The sequence below is a fragment of the Tachysurus fulvidraco genome, chromosome 23 (genome assembly GCF_022655615.1).
Source record: "Tachysurus fulvidraco isolate hzauxx_2018 chromosome 23, HZAU_PFXX_2.0, whole genome shotgun sequence".
NCBI classification, from domain to species: Eukaryota; Metazoa; Chordata; class Actinopteri; order Siluriformes; family Bagridae; genus Tachysurus; species Tachysurus fulvidraco.
This window is the reverse complement of record NC_062540.1, coordinates 9,909,023-9,933,992: the sequence shown is the minus strand read 5'-3', so window position 1 is coordinate 9,933,992 and position 24,970 is coordinate 9,909,023. Positions and strand designations below refer to the sequence as shown.

At 35.4% G+C, this 24,970-nt stretch overlaps 1 protein-coding gene across 1 annotated transcript; it reads left to right on the top strand.

Annotated features, from left to right (window-relative positions):
- Window positions 1–16,564: 16,564 nt before the first annotated feature.
- On the top strand, window positions 16,565–23,986 carry LOC113641751 (protein LKAAEAR1). The gene is made up of 5 exons (XM_047807431.1): window positions 16,565–16,645; window positions 17,892–17,960; window positions 19,292–19,632; window positions 20,752–20,871; window positions 23,728–23,986. Exons 3-5 carry the CDS (start codon window positions 19,339–19,341, stop codon window positions 23,785–23,787), a joined length of 474 nt encoding a protein of 157 aa, XP_047663387.1. The 5' UTR covers window positions 16,565–16,645; window positions 17,892–17,960; window positions 19,292–19,338; the 3' UTR covers window positions 23,788–23,986.
- Window positions 23,987–24,970: the final 984 nt, after the last annotated feature.

The window sequence follows — 24,970 nt, the reverse complement described above, 5'->3', positions numbered from 1 at the left end:
GGACACTCAATCACTAGGAAGGATTGTGTCCAAACAACACAGAAATACTCCAGCAAAAGTGATAGCAGAACTTAATTTCTACCTTAAAGTCCATGTTTCTACAAAAACAGTCCACAGAGAACTTCACAAACCAATATCCATGAGGAGACTTTTTAGCAATTCATTTATTAAGATTCATTCGTTTTCTACTGCTTGTCCGAACTTCTCGGGTCACGGGGAGCCTATCTCAGGCGCCATCGGGCATCAAGGCAGGATACACCCTGGATGGAGTGCCAACCAATCGCATTGCACACACACACACACACACACACACACACACACACACACACACACACTACAGACAATTTTCCAGAGATCTCTTTGGCGAGGCGAGGAAACCGGAGTACCCGGAGGAAACCCCCGAGGCACGGGGAGAACATGCAAACTCCACACACACAAGGCAGAAGCGGGAATCGAACCCCCAACCCTGGAGGTGTGAGGCGAACATGCTAACCACTAAGCCACCGTGCCCCATGTTTTTAGCAATTACCAAACCAAAAATAACAGACACCAATGAAAAACTGCAAAACAGATGGTGACGTGATCATAAAACCTAGACAGTTGAAGATGGGAATTGAGTGATATGGTCTGATTACTATTATTATTATTATTATTATTATTATTAGTATTATTATTATTATTATTATTATTATTATTATTCCTAATGGCAATAATGTTATGTATGGAGAACCCCCAAAGAAGTGTATAACTTCTGGTTCCAACTGTCAAACACAGTGGTGGATTTGTGTAGATTTGGGCAGCCATATACCGGTATTCTGCTGGCCCCATCATTTACCTACATAGTTTTGCTACTGTCAGCAAGTATTTGGAAATTCTAACTGCTCAGGTGTATCATAAGGTCTAAAAGTTCTTTCCAAACTGTGGAACATTTATTAAGATGACAATGCACCCATACACGCAGCCAGTTCAGTTTTGGTTTGAAGAGAACCTCTATGGACAGCTCAATCACATGACTTGAATACCAACAAACCAAATGTGGGAAATTTTGTAGAGAAGCATGAGAAGGTTTCCTGCTCCAACCTCTCTGAATCAACTAAAAGTTATTCATATATATATATATATATATATATATATATATATATATATATATATATATATATATATATATATATATATATATATATCTATTCCAGAGTAATTCAGTCAGTAATTTGTCTGACCAGTGTCAGCGAGATTATTAGATAGACTAGCAGTGGCTCTTTGTCTTTAAAGGGCAGAGTAATTATGAAAAAGGAAAAAAGGTCATGTGCTATTTTCTTGGCAGTTGATTATTCAGAAACGTGCCGAGTGTGAATGTAGAAAACATTAACATGACTTTAGGATGTAGACAAAAAAGTGCTATATCATACACATAATATTTATATGTAAATATGCGTGTACTTATCTCCTAACAACATAGTACCTGACTCCCCTGACTCGTTTCACTGTACCTGACATATTAATTGCTGGAGAGAGAGAGAGGGATAGAGAGAGAGAGAGAGAGAGAGAGAGAGAGAGAGAGAGAGAGAGAGAGAGAGAGAGAGATGCTAATTTTGGGCTAGAATTACACTCAGTGTGCAATACACAGTGCAGGGTAAACAATTCCTCTTAGCAAAATAAACATTTTCAAAGACCACCCGCTGCACCAACAGCATTTATATAACATTATCTCAGTTCTTGCTTGAGAGTTGTCTTGATAATGCCGCTTATTAGTGTCCATGTTTTATACTCCACCATTCTTATGCTTATGTAAGTACTAAATGCAATTAAGAGCAGTAATTCTAATAGGAGCTGGTTTATGGTTTGCCTCTGGCAGCTTAATTATAGATTTGTCAGTGCCATGTCAGCCTTGCATTTGCTGCTCAGAATATCTGATTTTTTTTTTTTTTCTAAAATAAATGGTGGTAGCAGTTTCATGCCATGGGGCATTATTAAAAAAAAAAAAAACTTAAAACTTAAAAAAGATTAAAAATAGTGCTATTTAAAAAGCAAAAGGTCCTTTAACAAGGTACTAGTCACTTGTATTAGTGACATTTTTCCTTAAAACATTTTATTTTTACTTGAATTATGTTGGTTGGTATATTACATTAAAGTTTGAAACAGATCTGACATGATTTAACTTGGTTTAATGTTATACATACTAAATGCATTTTTAATAGGGATTTGTAGTCTATAGTTTGGACTATAACAAGTGTATTACAGGTAAGTATGTTGAGTATTTAAAAAGAATAAAGTGAATGCGTTGATGGGACACTGAACAGATGTCTCTCTAATATTACTTCAAATACCCTGTCAATGTCAGAAAATCAGCATCTCAATTTTAGACAAAGCAACAGTAAACAATCTAGAAATCATGCCAATAATCCGAAACAGAATATTTTTCAGTCTCTCTCTATGTTACACAGAGTCCAGCTGGCAGATAGTTCCAGATGGTAAGGGGGTGACGAAATGATGATGTGCATCATTTCCCCAATTGAATTCGAGTCCCAAAAATACCTCAGTGGCCAGCCACTAAGGAGTTTACTCCAGTCTCAATTACAACCCTGGTCTTTCTAGCTTGATAATGCTGGAGTGTTTTAGTGGGTTGAAGCTGACATTGTTCTGATATACTAATGGGTTACATAATGCATGCCTAGCATGTTTCTCTCATAAGTATAGGCTGCTATGGCAGAGAGACAGACAGGGGAAGATAGGGAATAAGACAGGGCAATTCTTTTGGATTTCAAAACACACAGATGGAAACAATAGAAAAAGTAAAATGTAAAATTAGCAAAATGTGGTCTACCAGAATAACTGCAAGAATAAGTTAAGTTGATTCAAAGTTTCAAAAAGCAACTTGGATTCTCTGGATCTGTCCAGGAGGGATGAACACCATATTTTTTAAAGTATTTTGTTCAAAAATATTTCCTTAGTGTTTTGCTGATGATCTGCCTAACCTGTAGGTCCAATATCTCCCACAAGGGTGTAACTGAGTTGAGTCAAAGAATTAAAATGTTCAATAAAAGACAGTGAACCAGTGTGGACCAGAGAAAAGCTAAATGTGTAAGACAGCATGTACTTTAAGTTTTTTTGTAACAATAATGAGTAGTTATTTATAATAATAGTATAATAGTATATAATTGTATTTATAACAATACATATAAATAACAACGCATATAAATATTTGGTATCATAACTTGCAGTATCCATATATAATGAATTTGTATCGTTCCAATAGATCGCAATTATACTGTCATACTATAAATACTAATGATGCATGAAAACTAGGATCATGCATTTGGGGAGTCTTTTATTTGGATTTGTTTAACATTGGCAATTTTAATAGTAGCAGAAAAAAAATTATAATCTATCGATCAATATACTTTCTATGTGAAAGCAAAACAACAGTGAAAGTCCACATGATAAATCCAGGATGGTCCTTTGTTGTTGCCATTGACATTGTTAAAAGGCAAAAGGAGCTGCCATTACCATATTTTTCTGCTATTGCTTCTTTTTTCTACTTATTTCTCCACTGCCAGGTTTGACATAGCCTGCAGGTAGAAATAACCATGGAGGAAATGTCAGGAGAAAACTCCCTCCACATCTCAGAGTGCAGAAAGTGCAGCAGTCCTCTGCTGTAGGGTCACTTAGCTTGGTATGAAAAATCTCAGTATGATAACTGTGCAACCCAATATTACAGTTACAAAATAGTGTGTCTGACCCACGCAAGCACCTGCCTTTAAATCAGGGAGAAACTGCAGAATGTCTTGTGTTTTTTCTTTGCTGTGAAATGTAATAAAACATAAAACCAGTCGACAATTTCAGGATAGGCAAATATAAAGACTAAAAATATTGCCATATTTCACTATCATGAAACATCAGGTTAGCAGAACACTGAGGAAACAGAAGAAAATAAGCCCCTAGCACAGGGAATATTCAGAACCCCCATCATCACTCCATGATTACAGAGCAGTTAAAATCATATGTAGTGCTTCTAAGAATAATTCTACAGGTTCCAGTTCACATACAGTACAGGACTATAAGGTCTGTGGACGATGCTGTAAACCTGACTTTGCAACACTACTGCATCTGTACAGCTCTCATACCTACTTCTCATACCTATTCCTGTATTCTGTTTGTGGATTTAATAATCCCTGACCTACTTTTGGATAAAATAAGGCAGCTTAACATATTTCCCCTCTCTTCCAGTGTATAATGAATCTCCTGTTCAACAGTAAACAGTATATCAGGATCAGTTCTCTGCTAGGTTGAGTGCTTTCTCCCCTGCTCTACCTACTGTACACAAACAAGTATAAATCTGAGAGTGACTCCATCAAGCTCATCAAGTTTGCAGATCACAGCAGGTGGGACTCATATCAAACAATGATGAGTACACAAATGGGATAGAAGTGAATTGTCTGGTGGCATGATGTGCATCAAACAATTTAGAGTTGAACACATAAAACAATGTGCAGAGAATGGTTGATTTTAGAAGCAAGCATCCATCACACCTTTCTGTAGAATTAAATGACTGAACAATCAACAGAAAGAGTCACATAAATTACTGGTTACCCTCATCCAGCAGGATCTCAATTGGGACTGAAATACCAACACAGTCACCAAGAAGACCCTGCAACTACTGAACTTTCTGGGAGATAATTTAGGCTGTCAAGGAAACTACTGGTGATATTCTGCAAAGCTACAAAAAAAAAAAAAAAAAAAAAAAAAATCAGTAGTCACATTGACATTTTCTGTCTGGTTCACTTTCCACACCAAACCCAATCTGCAGCTCGGACAAAAATGCTTGGCTATCAGCTCACCACCATCCATGTGGAAGTGATGATGGGGAGAATCATGGCAGACCTTGATTTACCTTGATCACTGTAGCGTCTGGCACCGGTCATTTTAGATTTCATGTCCCAGGCACCCTAAATTTCAACATCTACTCCTCAATTAACCGATGACCACTCAGTTTCACGATTTTATTGAGGGCTATACCCACAACTGGCTCCAGAATGTCTGGAACCTACACAAAGACCAGATAACCCCATGCGGCCCTAAACGACTCATAGGGGCCCTAAACCAGAACACACACACACACACACACACACACACACACACACACACACACACACACACACACAATGAGACATTCCTTTTACTAATAAAACCCGAAGATAAGGTACTCTAAGGTTCTCATTCTTATAACCCTTTTTGTAATGTGTTCTTCTTTTAAGGCTTGCCTGACTTAAAATTATTTGCTCCTTAATTTCCTGACAAGTGTGTATTTTATTCATGTGTCAGAAAACAACATTGTATTTTAAAATAAGTTATACTCTAATTACTGATCTGTGTATATAATGTACTGCTGCCTTTATACCGTCATTACCCTTCATGTTTAGTATCCAAATGACCACAAAATTATCGGTTACTCGTTTTTTCAAACACTGGTGTATTTTATTTGAGCACGAAAGGTGCCATACCGTCTTAATACACCCTGGATCAAACTTTAAAGTCATCTAAAAGTTTGATAGCTAAACCACGCCCACAGACACCTGAAACAAAGGGAGGTTTTCCCTCCAAAACCTTGACCGAAGTATTGGTCATCTCCCCGAAGATGGGTGGAGTTCGCGACCTTTAAATTGTCACAAACACCACTAATCCGTGGTCAGACTTTCGGAACAGCTTCAAGACGACTCCATCTTCCTTCAAAGAAATTCCAGCAAGCTTCACTTCCAAGAACGACAACTGCTCTGATCTTCAGGAGAACTTGGAAGAACGTCTGACCCCACCCTAACTGACTTTTCAGAGATTTCTCTGTTGCATCCGGACTCTTGTGCAGTAAGCCAATGCAAGTAACTGTTTCCTTTACCAACCAATTTAGATGCGTAATTTTAAGTAGGAATCTTTCATTGAATCTTAAGGTGAATTTAAGTTTCTGTGACGATTTCCCAGTTAGGGTGTGATTAATTTTTGAGTCTAAGCTTGCCATTCCTTTCCTTCCTTTCTCTAGTTTTTCTTTCCAGTCTCTTCCTCCCTTTCCCCAATTTTAATTTCTTTTGTTTTATTTTATTTTCATCTTCATTTTCCCTATTTCTTTTGTTTGTTTGTGTAGTTAGTTTTATGTTGTGTTTGTCTCATTCATTAAATGTCATAATTTTGAGCCACAGGTGATTTGTCTCTGAAGTGTCGCTCACAAATTAAGGTACCTGCAACATCGGGTCTGAACTACATGCTCTATTGAGTTAATTTAATTTAAATTACGGTATACAGTAAAAGGAAAGAGAATCTTTCTTGGCCGGGAAGATACCGCCTTCATAGAATTAATAAAGGTACACGGCCTGTTCGCCGGACGAACAGACCAAATAAGCGTAACCTTAATTCCAGTACCGTTAATTTCAACTTAGGTTAAAATATTTAGAAGTCACTATAACATGTTATAGTTACTTATAAATATTTACCTTGCTTCGCGAGCCAAAATCGCTACATCACAAAGAAACCCCACAATAATAAACTCCTATACCAGTTTACATCTGCACACTTTCTTCCCCTGGCTACAATTCTTCTAATAAAGACCCTTCCCACATCGCTCCCCTCTGAAACAGGCTGAAATTCATCTGCAAGTAAACACCTGAAGTAAATGCACAGTAAAACTAATTAGGCTGTATTGTATACAATACTGTATTGTATTTTAGTGTGTAGCATTGTATTGCACTGTATTGTACTATATTCTATTGTATTGTATTGTACTCCACATCATAACAATTCTTTGTACACCCAGTACTTGACACCAGCACACTTTTTTCCCACAGGCTACAATCTACCTAATAAAGACCTTTCACACATCCCTCCCCTCTGACAGCAAGCACAAGTCACTTTATTAAACTAGTGCAATTCAATTGCAATTGACTAAATCCTGATATAGCTGCACAATAACACTAATTATAGTAAGATTACTTATATTGCACTTCTATATTTTGCTGTATCAGCTGAATCCACTTATTATATAAAAAAAACTGTATTAAATTGTATTGTATTGCATTGACCTGTATTACTCTGTATTGTATTATATTTGTACCAAAATAATTCCTTGTACATCATATACTTGGCTGTAATAAAGAAATTTAAATAAATATATTGAGACTAATATATTGCCAGTATTCCAGTCTATTTCTTGCTTTATGAATAGACACTGTTGTATTGATCATGTTAATTAATTAACAACATTGCTTTCAACTGTATGATACTACAGGTTATAAAATACTAGAGCAAATCCAAAGTCCAAATCCCATCCCCAGGAACAAATGCGTCCCACAGACAGATGTTTATTGGACTGCAGCTACACTATGCTAGATCCCAGCCAGCATTTGTAATTTTTCCTTCAGATTATAGCAGATTATAATAACACTTTAAGCCATGCTATGTTTTTCTGACTCCTTGTTCTCTTTTGTTTGGGGTCACAAAAATGAAATCTTTTAGTGCTATTAATTCTATATGATTTTTTTTTCACCAGCAATAATGGCAAACTGACTGGGGAATAGAACCCAGGACAAAGTTGTGAGAGGTCAGGATCCTAGCCATTTGTCCCCCAAGGAAATAGCCTTGCTGTTAAAATGAGCAATTTTTTAAGAGCTGCAAATAAAAATACTTTTTCATTGAGAGCCATATCAAATGTTTGGGTCTCTTATGTCAAGAGACTGTTGTGGGAATTTAATATTATGAGACATGAGGAAACAGATCAAGGGCATTGTCAAATATATGCAGAGGACAAGAGGGCAGAGAAACAGAAGCAGCTAAAGTATCTGGGCAGAAGCAACATTTTTTCAGCAAACATAACACAAATAATTGACTATGCTTGTAACCAATGTGCTTTGAAAACCTTTCACGATTTCTTGAAAGCGTCCTTAAAGTGGTCAATGTCCTTTATCTTGAGTTTACTGTATTCATATTATCTTGTAGGTCATAATTGTTGTGGTCAAAATTGCATTTTGATGTGGTCTAATATGGCCCAGATAAACATCCTTTATCTAGGTACATCGTGAAGTAATGAAACATACAAATGTCATTTATTCATATAAAACTTTTGCCAATAAGAAGTAATGCCTTAGGTTAAGACATTCATTTTTTCAATCAGAATTTGTTTAATTACTTTTTTAATACTATTACTTTTCCTTTACACAGACAATACAAATAATTAATTTATACTGTCATACTGATGCATTTTATTTAGTTTTATTTTATTTCTGTGTTTGCAAAAAACTGTCAGAGAGTGGTTCTGGACTTAATACTATTCAAGAAAGATCAGACATGTAGATATGTATCACCAATATCCAAAAGAAGCAAAATCACCAGGAAAAATTATACCCACCAAAATGGGAAGACAAAGGAGTCTAGAGGACAAGAGAAAGGCAGGGAAAAAGAATAAGGAGGTAACAGGGAAGGAAGTTCAAACAAAAGATTTTGTTACCAGTGGAATAAATAGAGTTTGCATTAATGATAAATATTTAAAAAAAAAAAAAATAAGCACTGACCATGATTATACAAAGTGCCAGCCTGGGAGTGGATAAAGCCTTTTATAATAGTTCAGATTATCCTTCAGCACCATAGCATTGTATACAGTTGCAAGTATCCATAGAAACACATCTATGAACTTCCCCGTGTGCTCACAGATAGCATGATTTGTATCTTAAAAAAAAATCATTTAAATATTACACTCCATTTGCTTCTGGTGGCTTTAGATGTCATGGCGACCCTCACAGTAGCCAACCTTAATGTTAGCCACTTACCAAGCCGACCTGACAAATCCAAAATTTATAGAAGGCAGGTCATCAGCAGTGGGTTGACATTATGTCTGTCTGGCTGACTTTATGAGTGGCCTTCTGGTCAGCAGAGTGGGGATGCTGACTGCTCTTGCACCCACACTGTAATCTTCTGCAAAAAAAAAGCTCCATTTGTCTCCAGAAATAACAGGCAGTGTTAAGTGAACACTGCTGATTCCTGATCTATGTAATGTTTAACCGTCACTGGTTAGGTTATGGGTATTAAGAAGACAATCTGAAGTGGACAAGTGTCATGGACGATCTATGTCTTTGTCCCATCATCCAAACATTCTGTTTCATCGTCCAAAATTTTTATAACAAGCCTCACTTGTTAGTACATTATGCATTGAGCTGTATTGTATTGTATTATAGTGCACTGTATTGTATGGTGTTACATTGTATTCCACTATATTGTATTGCACTAAACTGCATTGTACTTTATTGTATTGCATTGTATTGTGCTGTATTGATTTGCAATGTATTGTATTGTATTGAACTGTATTGCATTGCAGTGAAAAATATGTTACAAGAAAATCTGTGAAATGTCAGTTTCTGTGTTAATGAAATTCTTCCTTTGTTAATGACTCTTACACTGTAGCTAGTCTATGGTCTGATGAGCTGCATGATTCACATAAGGCTGCTACCAAGGATCAGCTAGAGAAGACAAGCTGGCCCCTGAAGGCCAATATATTTAGTTTTTTTTTTTTAAGTACTCATACCAAGGTTTAAGGTACCTGTAAAACACACATAATTTTGTGTAATTCAATTTTCTATTATTGAAACATGATTGGACATGTTTTAGTCGAAAAACCTGTAGGAACTGATTGTGGACTCCTCTGGAGACACAATTCAGCTGGAAATGTGTCCTATTCACAATGCTGAACATTACAAATGAATCTAGTAGCATCTCTCTGAAGGGATTGACAATATACTGGCAGCAGCTATTGAAAATTTCGCACTCCTGTGTACAATTTCCTCTTCTATACACTTTCAGTTATTGAAGAGCTTTTTTAGGATTGTAATTTTCAGCTACATCTTGTGTTTTGTTCTGGATCTGTTCCTCAGTGGTTACCAACTAGCTATTGATGCAGGTCTGTTTATATCTCAAATTAATTTAATGTCACAGTAGGAACATAACTGAGCTCCTTGCTGATTAGTAATTTACCTCACTTTTTATGTGGTCTATGCCCTTCAGCTACAATCTTCTTGCAGCAACTAATAATAATAATGCCCATGGGCCATGATATTAGAAGCAAATCAACCGGGACCATGATAAGACTTTTATAAAAACAGAAGTGAATGATTTTCTTTTTTGTTTTTTGAATATGCATAATAAGCTGTTTGTATTAAAAAAAAATACACATGTGGATTTTGTACTGCATTTACAGGCTATACCAAAATAAATTCTAAGATGGTAATTGCCATTAAAAATGTAAAATACAATATGAAGTCATCTGTTAAAGCTTGGAATCATCAAGATGCTTAGCAAACAATTTGTATAAGAGGTTATTAGCATGCCAAAAAAATGCAATAAAGCAACAAAATAATAGTTCTGCATTTTTGATCTCTTGTTGCTCGGCTAATCAGGTGCATTTGATTAGCTGCTTTTGACTGCAACTTGGTTAAGGATTTTAAACATTGCCATGGTCGAAAGACATTTTCAGAATGACACAAATTTTAATTATCTGCTGCTTCAATGTTTGTAGATATTTTTGTCAGATGTTACTATAGTATACAGAAGTATAATTACAAACATTTTATAAGCATCAAAGGCTTTTATTGACAGTTATATTAGGTTTATGCAAAGAGTCAATATTTGTAGTGTTAAACCTTCTTTTTCAAGACCTATGCAATTTGCCCTGGCATGCTGTCAATCAATTTCTGGGCCACATCCTGACTGATGGCAGCCCATTCTTGCATAATCAATGCTTGGAGTTTGTCAGAATTTGGGGTTTTTGTTTGTCCACCCACCTCTTGAGGATTGACCAGAATTTCTCTATGGGATTAAGGTCTTTGGAGTTTCCTGGTATTGGGCCCAATTATTTTAGTGTTTTGTTCTCCAAGCCACTATCAATTTCACTCTTTCACTTATCCTGAGAGACTTAGTGTTACACAAGTACCCTGTTTGTTACAGCAACTAGCACCAGAGCTCTGTGGCTAATTCAATCATGAATATTAAAGCATTTTGTTTATGCCCACTGTATCATTCATGTCCATGCTATGGTACAAAAGTAGATCAAACTGACAAACAAGTAAGAAACAGTGAAAAACTGATCATGTTACACAGGTACTGTAATCTGTTTGTTAAACCAGCCACAATCGCTTTTGCCTTTAAGCAGCAAGATAGGTGATAGTACTGTACATAGTGATTTATTAGGATGAGAGTCTTGACTGTGCTGCCATTTATTTATTAACAGGTTCTCAGAGATGTTTAGCTAAAACTATTACTATTAGTAACTATAGTAACATCTAACATTACATTAACTTCAAAGTGATTCATTAGCATTTTCTAACCCTGGCTGTCTAGGAAAAACACTGCAATTCCATAATTCCATCATCAGTAATAAAATACATCTTGGAAATAGCATCTTGGAAAAGGGTTTTCATCTTGAAAACGCTACTGTTTTTCCTGGTATCACTGCATTTTTTGTTTTTTAAGCAGGATTTTTTGCTAACATAACATAATATCTAGCTGCACTGGACCTTACAGGCTGCAGTTATGTTTTATTTTCTTTCAACAGGCTCTAGGGTGGAATGAATGGCATTGGAGTGAGTCTATAAAAGGACTATCCAAATAATTCTGGTGAAGTGGAGTTTTACTTTTACAATTTTTTTGCTTGCATTATTTTTGCACACAAGACCTTTATATATTAACAAATGATGACTTAAAAAATTTTTGGTAAATAAAAAAGCTTCAGGCTGTGGGTCATTTAACCCCATTTAAAATTGTCATATTTCAAATTTTCAAATGTCAGTATGCCTACTGCACCGCAGTAGGTTGATGATGGGTGATATGGTAATTAATGTATAAGCTCCAAGTATAAGCTCCATTTCAGCCATTACTCACATTGTAGGCAAATACTTAAGCTTAATCCATGACTCAATATCCACACTGTGCACCAAAAGCCATATTCAAAGTGTGGTTAATGCTGAAATTGTACACATTAGTATTCATTTTTCACACATATAAGTAGAGATTTGAGCGCAATTCAGAAAAATATATATGAGACTTGCATGCATATTAGTTTGTCTAATTAAACCTCCTGTGTCTTTAAGCACATCACAGTCAGTTCCATAGCACAGTAATCAGGGCTCAGATAAGGAATTTGGCCATGTTAATGGCTTTTATAATCAGAGAATCCTTCCAGTGCCCTGGAATGTTTGCTGCTGAAAAACAAATCCTACAGTACAATGCAAAAACCAGAAATCATCAGGGATCATCTGCTCAGGGATCATAACTGGATATGAAATCATATTTTCTGAAGCCTCTCAGCTTCAAAAAAAAAAACAACAACAACAACATATAAACACTCAGCCAACAGCCAACTATTAATGCAAGTAGCTTGTAACAGAACCAAATGATTATTTTGATTGAGTACAAAAACACTAAAACATTTTGATATATTTGGGTTTTTACAATGAAAATTAAAATATCAGCAGAAATTGAGTCATCAGTGTGCCAGTGTGTAGTGAGCAAAGGTCCCTACCAATTCTGAACTTGTATACACAATATACTGATTCATCACTTAGGGAGCTAGGGATCTGACTGAGACAATAATATCATGCCTTAAGTCCAGGCCTGTTTCTTGTGCTTCCCAATCTTGGTTTCATATTGTACTCCTTGGGTTAGACACCCAGGCACCTGTTTTCTCAGTTTCTGATTATAGATTATTCTTGTGTGATATTGCCAGCATATGTTTTGACATGCTGTGGATAAAGATTATTGGGTTTCCCAACACAAAAACACCTTAAGTACTGTATGTACAATGGATATGTTTAGTTTCAATTGGAGATATATTCCTTCAATCAAGGAAGTTGTTAACTTCTATGTACGTGTATTAGATCATATTAACTCAATTAAAGTGCTCTTTATAATCTATCATCTGAGTGTTATTAGATTGGCCAGCTAATTGTTGGTAAATTGAGTCATTAAATTAAAAAAAACCTAATACGATACTTTAAACACCACAAATTGTTATTGTAAGTGCATATTAGATGATATCATTCTCAATGGTTATTATTACCAAGGCATTCATGTCTATGACTGAACATAAAGGTCAAACCCTGTTTTATAGCTGCAGAAAAGTAAAAAAGTTACTTAGAAACATTTGGTTAAATAATGTTTATGAGGAACACACAGAGGTCTAAATACGTTGACACAGGGACATGTCATTTTTCTAACTTTGAAAGCAGCGGGATGTGTGTACATTGACATCACTCACATGTTATGTTTTTATTATTATGTTTGCCTTTTCTGCTGTCTACTGTAATGATTTATAATCCAAGTATCCACTCAAAACAGAATGGGTTCCTTCTGGTTCCTCTTAAGGTCTCTTTCACTTGTCATTTCAGAATGTGTTTTTAACTTATTAGAGAGCTAGCTCTACAAAAGTTCATTAATGTTTATGCTATATACATAAAATTAAATACATTCTTTGTTGCTTAGGTGTCCCTAATTTCTTTGCTCTGGTAGGTTTGTTCTAAACTTTAACAAAACTTTGAAGTAAAGCACATATGCTGCTTTGGTGAATGAGAAGTAGATTAGCATTCTTTGTAGAGGGATATTAAAATGTATGGCATATTTTTACACAACTTGCAACAGATACCAACTTAATTTTCCAATGCATATCACTTACGTATAATAAAAACTATTAAAGTATTTTGATAACCATTAAACCACCATGGCTGTCACAAATCCTCCTACAAGAATACTGGATACAAGAATGGAGTATATTGAATTGGAATATAATAGGGTAGAAATATTGTACAGTCACTTACGCCTTGCTTCTGCTTGAGAGCCAAGGAATGAAAAGCCCTACTAAAAGATCTGATGCACTTTCCATTAATATGCACACATTAAAGCTATTGTGCAACAAATGAGGTACCCCAGGCTTTTAAATTATTTGGTCTTATCTCAAAAAATGATGACTCATCTCTTCTACTGCACTGTCCTATTAAACCACTAAAACAAAAAAACTCCACAAACTTATTATTACAAATGGGAAGCTGTCATACCAATGTTATGAACTACAATTTGAGCATAGGTTTTGACTCAATACTGATACTGATACTTTTTACTTGTCTTAGTACAAAAAAAAATCATGAAAAAAAAATGCAATTTGTATAATACTTTTAACAATCAATATTTTCTATTAAACAAATTCTGAAATTTAGATGAATGCTTGAGATAAACCAAAATTTAAAAAAACTTTTTTTTTTTTAATTATTATTTATTTTATAACACTAATAAACAGGAGCACTGTATTTTAGTGATTAACTTGTTCGCCTCACATCTCTGGAGTTAGGTTTTAATTCCTACTTTCACCCTGTGTGAATACAGTAGTTTGTATGATCTCCCTTTGCTTTGTGGGTTTCCTCTGGGTACTCCTTTGCTCCCTCAGTCTAATTGCCTTCAGTAAATTGTCCGTAGTGTGCATATATGATTAGTTCTCCGGTGGGTTGGCACGCCATCCTGGGTGTGTTCAATCTTGAGCCCTATATCCACAAATGAACTGATACATAATGCAGCCAGCTCAAATACAGTAGACATGTCTCCTAGCAACAAAAAGCAATGTCTACCACAAGGTATTATTTGAGACATGAGTGAACATCTATGATTAATTTCAGTGTCAGAAATTGAATGTCTATGCAACTGTTAAATCTGTGCTGATAGATAGCCTTGAACTTTGCACTTAGTTCTGGGAAATCATTGTTAATCAAGTATTGACAGGAGAAATAATTCTTAAGTATATTGCATGGAGCACTAATTAGACAAACAGAGTGTAACATATTCACTTTCAGGCATAAATGGTTTTCTAGCAGTAGCACAATGAGATATAACAATTAATAAGTCTATAGTGCCTGCTTAGTTAATAAACTATATTGCAATTGTCTCACAGTAATGAGGAGGAAAATAGAATGGGTCAAGTGAAAGACAACTATCTCACCTGAAAACACTGCTCTAATCCAGACGAATAGATTAGTGTAAGACAACTCACTAGGCAATAGGCAGGCCAGCATTAAGTAGCATTAACAGTGAACAGGAGATGAATTGCAAATAGCCTAGCTTAATTATCCACAAGAAAGTGTAAATGCTGTGTGACCAAATGAGGGATAATTTATAATTATATTTCCTCAGTGGCTGTTGTGTGTCAATATCCTCGTTACCCGGATATAGGTTAAGAACAGTCATGTAAAATACAAACAGATTTTTGATTATAAATCAGCATAAAGAGGGTCAGTTTTTCAAAATCTAGCTTTAATCCATGTCAAAGAATAGTCTTAGTGAGCCTTAGAGAATTAACTTAAAATTCATTATGTCCTTGAGAATAGAAAGCCGTCTCCTTTAAGGGTAGCTGAAATGCAACCAAAATCAATACAACCATGCTGGTTTGATGCTGGCTTGCTGAGAGTTTACATGTGCACTGAATGCAAAGCAAATGCAATATACCAACATACCAGCCCCATTCCTACAATACCTCTGATTAGCAGGATAATGAATAATATCTTACAACCATGTGAAAAATTAAAAATGGAGCAGCGGTCCTGCAAAAGATTGTACTGTCTGCATGGCAAGAGTGTCCTTAACAACACACACTAGAGTTAATAGAATGCTATACTGTAAATATTGTAGAGCATTAATTTCAACAAAACAACAAAAACAGAAGAATAGGCTAATATAGTGGGTATATATTACATATTCAAATAAATTCAAGATACTGGAGACAGGGTTGTACAGTGACACAGCAGTTTGTGTTGCTGCCTGACAGCTCCAGTTGGGCCACTGGTTGAATCAGGAGCTCAGATTACTGTTTGTATTGAGTTTTTCATGTTCCCCCTTTGTCTACACAGGGTTCCTCCCACATCCCAAATCCATGCTGGTAAATGAATTACTCTAAATTATCCAAATGTCTAAATTAGGACCCTGACAATGTGTGTGGAGTGTGTATGTGTGTAACCTTTAATCCTGTAAACTGTAAGTTCCAAGGTATATCAGACTGAGATCTGTGGAATTTGGAGGCACCCTGAAGTCAACACCCTGAAGTCATTGTCATGTTCCGCACACCATATCAGGACATTTGAACATTGAAGCAGGGTGCATTATCTTGCTGGTAAAATGCCACTGACTTTAGAGAATGCAACTGAAAGTCAAAGTATCATCCTCATATGCAAAACAATACTTAGAGCATCACATGCATCTGTCAGTAGTTTAATCATGTATATATTGAATCAATCACTGAAAGTGCATACAATGGCCGTGTGACCATCAGAACTGGACCATAAAACAATGGAAGAAGGTGGATTGATCAGATGAATCACGTTTTCTTTGCCATCACGTGGACAGCCAGGTCCGTGTGTGTAACCTACATGGCCTGGGGAAGAGATGGCACCACTATAATAAAATCCTGTTTATTACATATCATGTATGTATGTATGTAAAATAAATAAATAAGTAAGTTCTACACATGCGTTAGTGCGCGAGCCCGCGCTGCTATGACAACGCCAGTACACAAACCAGTTGAGAACACGCGCCTCCGTTTGGGGAAACTGACGTTTATTTTACTTACAGTCGCACAAAAATAGCACCGGTAAGCACTTGTAATATTAATGAGACTGATTCTTCTAGCGTGTATTAACCGAGGCTATTGACAATATTAATGACAATAAAATAAATGTAATATGATGATGATGATGATGATGATGATGATGATGATGATGATGATGATGATGATGATGAAATTGTTTAGGGGAAAATACCACAGATGTAATGCATCATTTTTAAGTGGTAGCATTAATCGATGTCTGTTAGATAAATTAGATACCTAATGATAGTTTAAATAATTTAAATGTGTTCTGATTTATAGTCATTCTTTACTTCTTCAGCTTTTACTGGAGATTTCCCACGTTCTGGGTTATAAATTAACATGTCCATCATGTATACGCTTAATATCTAAAATCAGATTACCACAAATTCTAGCTACTATTACAGCCTATAATCTATGTTTCCGGTTCAGGTTTTCATAGTTATTTGATTTGGGGGTTATTCATGGGTAACACTTTACTATAAGGGAGATAAATAATATATAATACTTTCACATTAAGGAATTCAAAGAAACACTATCAATAAAACAAATATCCTACCAAATGATACATTTCTGAAATCCTAAAGGTGTTGACTATCAGTTAAGGAGACAACATGAAGAATGAGTATGAGGTTTGATGGACACATTTCACTGGTTTAGGTTTGAATTGTGTGTAAAGATGATTTTATAACACTGTAAAATACATTTATTTTTCATGCCATAGGTGAAAGCTTTAATAATATGTATACCTATATTTGAATATATAATATATTCTAATTTGTGTAACCTTTATTAATTATTAAGGTCATGATATTGGTGTAAAGATTAAGCAAATAAGAAGTTAATACATGGCTATTAAAAACATTATATGATGGCTATTCATAGTTGACTTGTTTATAACATCAAAACAATAAAATGGATTTAAAACACCTTGTTAGTGGTGTTGGCTTTGAATTGCAAAGTATCCAAGTACATAGTCTAAATTTGGGATTACTCACAATATGTGTGAACTACAGTATTATTATTATTATTATTATTATTATTATTATTATTATTATTATTATTATTATTATTATTATTATTATTATTATTGTTGTTGTTGTTGTTGTTGTTGTTGTTTTTGTTGTTGTTGTTGTTGTAAAAAACATTCTCTTTTAAAGGTAATGTAATAATGTCAGGTATTCATGATTTTATTCAAAGAAAAAAATCTGTGGTGGATTAAGTTCTAACTAAATTCTATGCCTTTTTGAAGGTTGCTGGTCTTTACCGTGACTTCATACTTACATAACTTCACTGAGGATTACATCTACGACCTCCTAAGGTATTACACATAGTGTAGATGTAGATATAAGACACACTTTTAGAAAACTATGTATGCATTTATTTGTTTTTTTTTTTAGATTATATATAGATGATTACTGTGATCATAACCAAAGCTGACAAACTTGACAGAGACACCTGAATACACATACACAGTCACTTATTAAACAGATTGTCATACAGACTATTTTCTTGGAATGTTCTTGTAGTGTCAGTGCTGGATTTAATTGACAAAGAAAAATGGTCTTTTTGTAGTTAAATATATTTCGTAACCAACGTCATATTTTACTACACCTATATGCTAGGGCAGTGAGAATAACCTGGAAAAAGGTACTGCATGAGGAACATGATTTGTCATTATGACTAACCAAAATCATACTCAAAGATGTCTTTCACCCACACACCAGTGGGAGGAATGTTATGCTTACCTTGTAGAACATAAAGAGGATACCTGGAGCAGCATGCAACTGAATAAGAGAGACATCTTTTAGAATGAGGGCTTAAAGCTTAGTCCACACTATACGCTGTGCTATAAATGGTAATTAATTTTTACTGAACCTCTGTGGCACCACACTGCTCCCCAGATGTACAGAATGTGTCTCTGATATGGCACCACTGCCAAGCATACCCTGTTTCATTAAAAACACCCTGCATGTCCCACAAGCTGCTCTTTGGCTCATGTTGCTCTGACAAGGACACATTTCCATCTGTGGGTCCAGCCATGGACTAATAACACTCTTCTGAAAAGCCTGTAGCTCCAGCAAGCCAAGAAAAATTATTTCTGTGACTACCCCACTTAGCCATAGCATTCTCAACAGAAGCCATAGATGGTATCCTGGATGAATGTGAATGGCAAGTAGGATAATAGTTTTCTGGATGGCTAGCATTTTCAGTGAATCAAGCCTCATAACAATGGAGCATGTGGCCTGGTTTTGGTGTTACAGCACTCTGTTTCTATAGCAAATATTCCATCAAGCATTACTTTGTTAGAAAGTGCCATGTGTGCACAAATACATAAGGTAATTCTCATTGTCCCAGGCGATTAAGAGTGGGTGAAATATTACTCTGACATTATACGCTAATGTAAGTCGGAGAAAACTGGCAAAGTAATGGACATATACGGATCTCTGGTGAGTCAGTTCTCACTGAGTATATAATGTAATCCAAATAGCATCTTAAATTACTTTTTTAACTAGTATTCATATGCAAATGTGATAAAGATATCCATGCTTTAGTATTATCTAACATAATATTCTGTTACCAATAAGACTTTGAATAGATGAAATAAATAAATTGTATACTTAGGTTCACTGAATATCTCACATCTTACAGAAAAATCTTAAAACTCTGCTACAAGTGCATGCATTAAGCAAATTGAGATGGAAAAGAAGTGGGGCAACAAAAAAAGTGTAGATTTGAAGAAGATGTGCCCTCAACAAAAGGCTCGATACCTAGCTTATGCTGAGCCCTCCAAAGAGGTACAAGCCTGGATGGCAGCTTCTAACCAACGAATCCTTTCAAGACTTGCTCATGAGAGAAAGAAATCATGTGTGGAAAATCCTACTCAAGACCAGAATACAAAAGTGAACCATGACACACTTATTGGCCAATTAAAAGCTGCCGAAGCAAGGAATAGGATTCGACAGATGAGGCTGAAATATCATAACTTGAAGGTAGGTTTTTAACCAATGCCTAATGTGACATCATAAATTGATGTTATATTATGTTAATATATGTTAATGTACGATTGTTTAGTTAATGGATGCACTGTTGTTTTCATCACCTTACCTTCACTATTTACCTTTGGGGAAATTGCCATTGCTTTCCATTTCTTCCATTCCAATCCATTACCAAACCAAGTGAAGTTCATTAGCTTGAGCTCATGGAAAAACAATGATATAGATTTTCAGATCGGAGCTTGCCTAGAACTTATTACAATTCATTCATGAATCAACAATATACAATCTTTCTTTTGTATTGAAATGAGATTATACTGGATACATTATCTATCTATCTATCTATCTATCTATCTATCTATCTATCTATCTATCTATCTATCTATCTATCTATCTATCTATCTTTGAGCTTTGCAGTATAAAGCAAACTGATTGACACTATAAACTTGCTGCAGCTGGTGTGCACCATCACATTCCACTTTGAAATGTAATTGCTAAATGTACATGCTCACAAGGTACTCCAGGTAGTACTGTATCACCAAGTAGTACTATAGATATTGTGAATCCACTCTGCATGCCTAGCTCACACAGTACCTTTCTTTGTAAATGCTCATTGATTTTTTAATTTATCCCACATATATGTATCTGTTTAGAACATATTGTCTGTCAATTCCTTATAATTACTTTAAGTTGGAAAAAGATCCCTAATGAAGAGAACAAGTCTGAATTAAATACCTTAAGCATACAAATGAAACTGGATCTGTATTATTGTATTATTGCTATACCTGCAATTCAAACCTCAGGTGTTGGGTCACAGTTGCTACTTGAATACTTTACAGGTCTGACAACATTTCCAATTGCTGCTTTATTATTTTTTGGCTATGTGATATTCACTTACTTGTTAGTCTTATACCTTAAATCCAACACTAAAAAGCAAGTTTACGGCTGAATTATCCTTTTCAATACAGCAAGCTTATTGAAAGGCTGGAGGGTGGTAGCGCTCCGACAACAGGATTGGTCGACTAAGTCATAGCATGTGGGAATCTTTGGAGAAATGATGCAGAAAGAAATTAATACTTGGCATTAAACACAATACTGTGTTCTGCATATTGCTAGATGCAGGAAATTAACCTGATGATTTCGAGCCAGGCCAGCGTGCAGAGTGCTGTGCGTCTACAGCTCCTCCTGGCAACGGAGAAACAGAGGAATAATGCAGACTGCCTGGACCAGCTACAGGTAACTTGCTACAGTGAAATAGCTAACATGGGCTGTACATTTAAACAGCAAGTGTATTTTCTCCCCAAAATGTTTTTCACCATATATATTTTATGTTTCTGATTATTGAATGCGAAGTAACGTCCTCAATCTATGAAGGTTTTTTGGCATCTGGTCATTACAGTACTGTGCATTGAACGACTCATAAGTCACAGTGACAGGGCTTGTTTTGCAATCTGGAATATGCTTCACCACTCTACTGTACCAAATAGAATCAGCAGTAGGTAAAACAATGAAGCTCCTCACAAGAATGGCAAACCACCTTCAAGGTTTTATAGGTCCCGACACTTTACTAGTAACTACTACTTGCAAATTCTTTTCCCTTGCTGGAGCTACAGTAACTCTCCAACCAGCTGTATACAGGAAAATGCAAATGGTGCAGTGGGTGTAATGTATATGAACTATGGGTGTGTTTGGTTATAGTCAATGAAGTATATTTATTAATATTTTTGTGGGTGTGCAAGTACTATAGACCATATTAAACCTGCATAAATAAATCTCATTTGGCACCTAGTCTGTGCTTGGGGTAGAGAGTAGGATCTGAATGCGGTTCAGTCAAAAGGAAGTAAATATTAATTAATCAGTGTTACTGGACACCAAAACAGATATGTAAAATCAAACAAACAAACAAACAAACAAACAAACTGGCCCAGCCATCGTGATTATGATTAGTCAATGCATGAAAACATTAATGAATTTAAATACATGTCAAATGTTTCTTATCCAAATGTTCTCTGGTTTGTAAAACTCCATGCTATAAAACACATACAATCTTGTAAAATTATAAAGGATAACAATTCAGTTATTTGGTGCAGCCACCCCACACTTACATAAAAATTTCACACAATAAAATATGTCACCCTACATTGAATAGCACTAAAAAAATAGCTCACTTCCAACTGTAAGTACTAGCTCTTACCATAGATTGTACAGGAGCAACCTTGGGTTCTTAGGAAAGCTATCTATAAATGTGCTGATACACTTGAATAGTTGTCTGTACTGTTTGGCTTCCTGTATGTTATAATTTTATCATCCTTTTGGATCAGTGTGATCCAGGGGGTACATTAACTCCTATTGTTTTGCTGGAGATAAAAACAGAAATATGACAAAAAGTTTGAATTCTCCCACAAAGGCATTGTAAGGAGAGGATGAATCATACTTTTGTGTACTAACATTGGGATTGGCTTCTTGTCTGGTCAGGCCAGCAAAATAAAGCTCACTGAACTATCACTTATGATGTTAGAGTCATTAATCAGGTATCATCTACATAATTCTGTAATAATGACCTCTAAACTAACTCAAAAACGATTAAGGCCTTTTCCTTTAGACATTTATCTGTAGGGTTCATGTTATAACAAGCTTATGATAAAGTTTCAGTCTGTTGGTATTTAAATTATCATAAGCAGCAGTGTTTGGTGTTTAATCTGTATAATCATAATGAGAGTATATAGTACACTAGGCCACTGCCACTACAACTGCTATATGTGCATGTAATAAATTATAAATTCCTTACATTGTATAGAAAGTTGTTCCTTGCACAAACATATTTTTAATATGATAAATAAGCGACCGCAGAATAATTTTATTTCACAATTTTCTCCCTCTTTGTTTTAGCTACTGTAAATACACATATAAAATAAGTAAAAATAAAATGTTTTCCTGTCATTTCCCTAGGAATGACAAGGGCAGTGTGATGTGAACCTCTAACACAGTTCATGTGGAGTGAAAGTGATTGATTATATATGAATATGTGGTTCCACAAGAGAATAGTGGACCACCATCCAGGTTTTCTTCAAAAGTGGTTTAGTTTTCCCTTTAGCTCATTTTATTGTTTAAAACCAATAGAATAAAACCAAACTGTGTCTTGTGGCATGACCACACATGGGTAACCCATAAAATGCCAGACAACACCACACTTATCCTCTGGCAATTCTTATCAACCCAAATGGCCCACTTTGCCTAGTGGTCTTCCACTCACTCATAGAACAACATAGACTGTTTGGCTGCTGCAGTTCTACTCACAACTCTTGCTTTTGTCTCCAATATCGCAAGGGTTCTCAATCTTCCTCTTCCAGGGTCCTCAGCAGCCAAGCCTTCTATCCATTTCCGTACATATTTCATCCTAGATGGTTCCACAACTCTGTCTACTGTTCACTTTACTCAATACAAGCATACAAGCATGTAGCTTGTAGATAAATAGACAGCAGTATTTAAATTGTCTGTGAAATTCATGCACTGCTATTGTTATGCTGCAGTTATATGAGCAAGGCTCTGTAAATGATGGTTGAAGAGGCTCCGGTCCCAAACAATTTGGGCAGTGATCATTGTCCATCATCCAATTTCACCTGGCTTGGGAAAACAAACAGCTCTCCATCATGTCATGCATTAGAAGAGGTTGGGAAAGTTGAAAAATCCACAAGTTATCAACAAGACAATGGCAGATGAGTTTGTTGTACTGTAGCTGGGAGAAACTCTATAAGCAAGTGGGGACATTATCAGCTTTGTTACTGGTACTACATGAGGAGTCACTGATTCTCCCATTGTGTCACTCCACATGGCCATGTGCTGATCTTTCGATTTGTGGCTTGTTCTTTTCCTGTTTGTTTTGAACTCTATAATATAATTAGTGTGTTAACTGATTGTGTCCACCTGTTCTTTGTTACTCCAAGATTAATGTTTGTTAGTCCTTGCTGTTTTTCTAGCATTGTGAAGTGTGATGGTGCATTTTTACATCTTTATGTGCCAGCCTTTATTTCAGAGGAGAACTTCCTGGTTTTGCCTGTTTTACCTTTGAATATGGGTTTTCTTTCCTTACAGAGACGAAGAGTAGAGGAAATTCTGGATGATGAAAAGGGCCTAACCATAATCAGAAGATAATTCAAGGCAAAAAAATAAAAATAAAAAATACATTTCTACTACAAAACTCTACATTTCCAATTACTGGCATGAAAATTGTCAACTACAAGATACCAAACAATATTATCTATACATTCTTTGGTTTCATTTTTTTAATAATAGCTGGCAGAAAAATATATTAATATATATTCTTTACTGGTGATGGTTATTGTAACAAGAATGTTGGGACTATACTGTAATTTGATGTCTGATTAAATGCTTAACAAAATGAAAAGAACTGTTGTCCATTTAGTTATTTTTTTTATTGTTTGGACAAAGTATTTGATACCCAGGTTATTATTACATCCTTTTTCCCTTGTTCTATAATCATAGCACCAACACTGGCTTGCCCCAAACCATTCAATGCTGTGCAAAGGTAGGTAAAAGAGACATTTCAGTCACAGCACAGTAAAAATTTTCACATACAGTGAAAGTTATTTTGCATTGTCTCACAGGTATAGGAATGTGAAAGTAAAGATAGTTTTTTTTTTCATGCAAATACTGTGTCACAATACTGTGCTTGGATCAGAAAATAATAACTTTTCTAAGATGCAAAATAGACACTTTGGTCGATGAAACTTCACTATTAACTGAACATTCAAACAATACTACAATGCAATTCAGAACATGACTCACACTATTACTGCATTTGTTTTAGAATGCTTAAAACTGCGGCAGACACATGATTTTCTATCATTTAAAAATAATCATAAATTTTGGTTTCTTTTGATATATTCTAAAACGTTTCATCATCACAGTCCATAGAACCATCTTTTTACTATCGTTTTACTGCACATTGTCAAGCCTATGATTGATGCACATTATCATGCAAGGAGCAAGTCATTATCAAAGCCCAATTTAGTCTTTTAATTAAAATCACTCCTTAATTAATACAACCCAGGAATCCAGCACATTGGTTATGGTACCTGTTATAAATCAGGCTTTCACTGGATTGCATTGACAAGTTGTGCATACCTACAGTGAAGCAGAGAGCTCTACTGACACCAAGTGGCAATCACACTTATCCTTCAATTCCTGTTTACTAAAGAATGCGAATAAACTTTTCTTTAAGTGTTTGAAATCATGAATTAAATCTGGTCAGATATGGTCGACATCTAAAATCTGCTTGGTTAAAGCTTAGTTGCCATTAAAATAATTTGCTTAA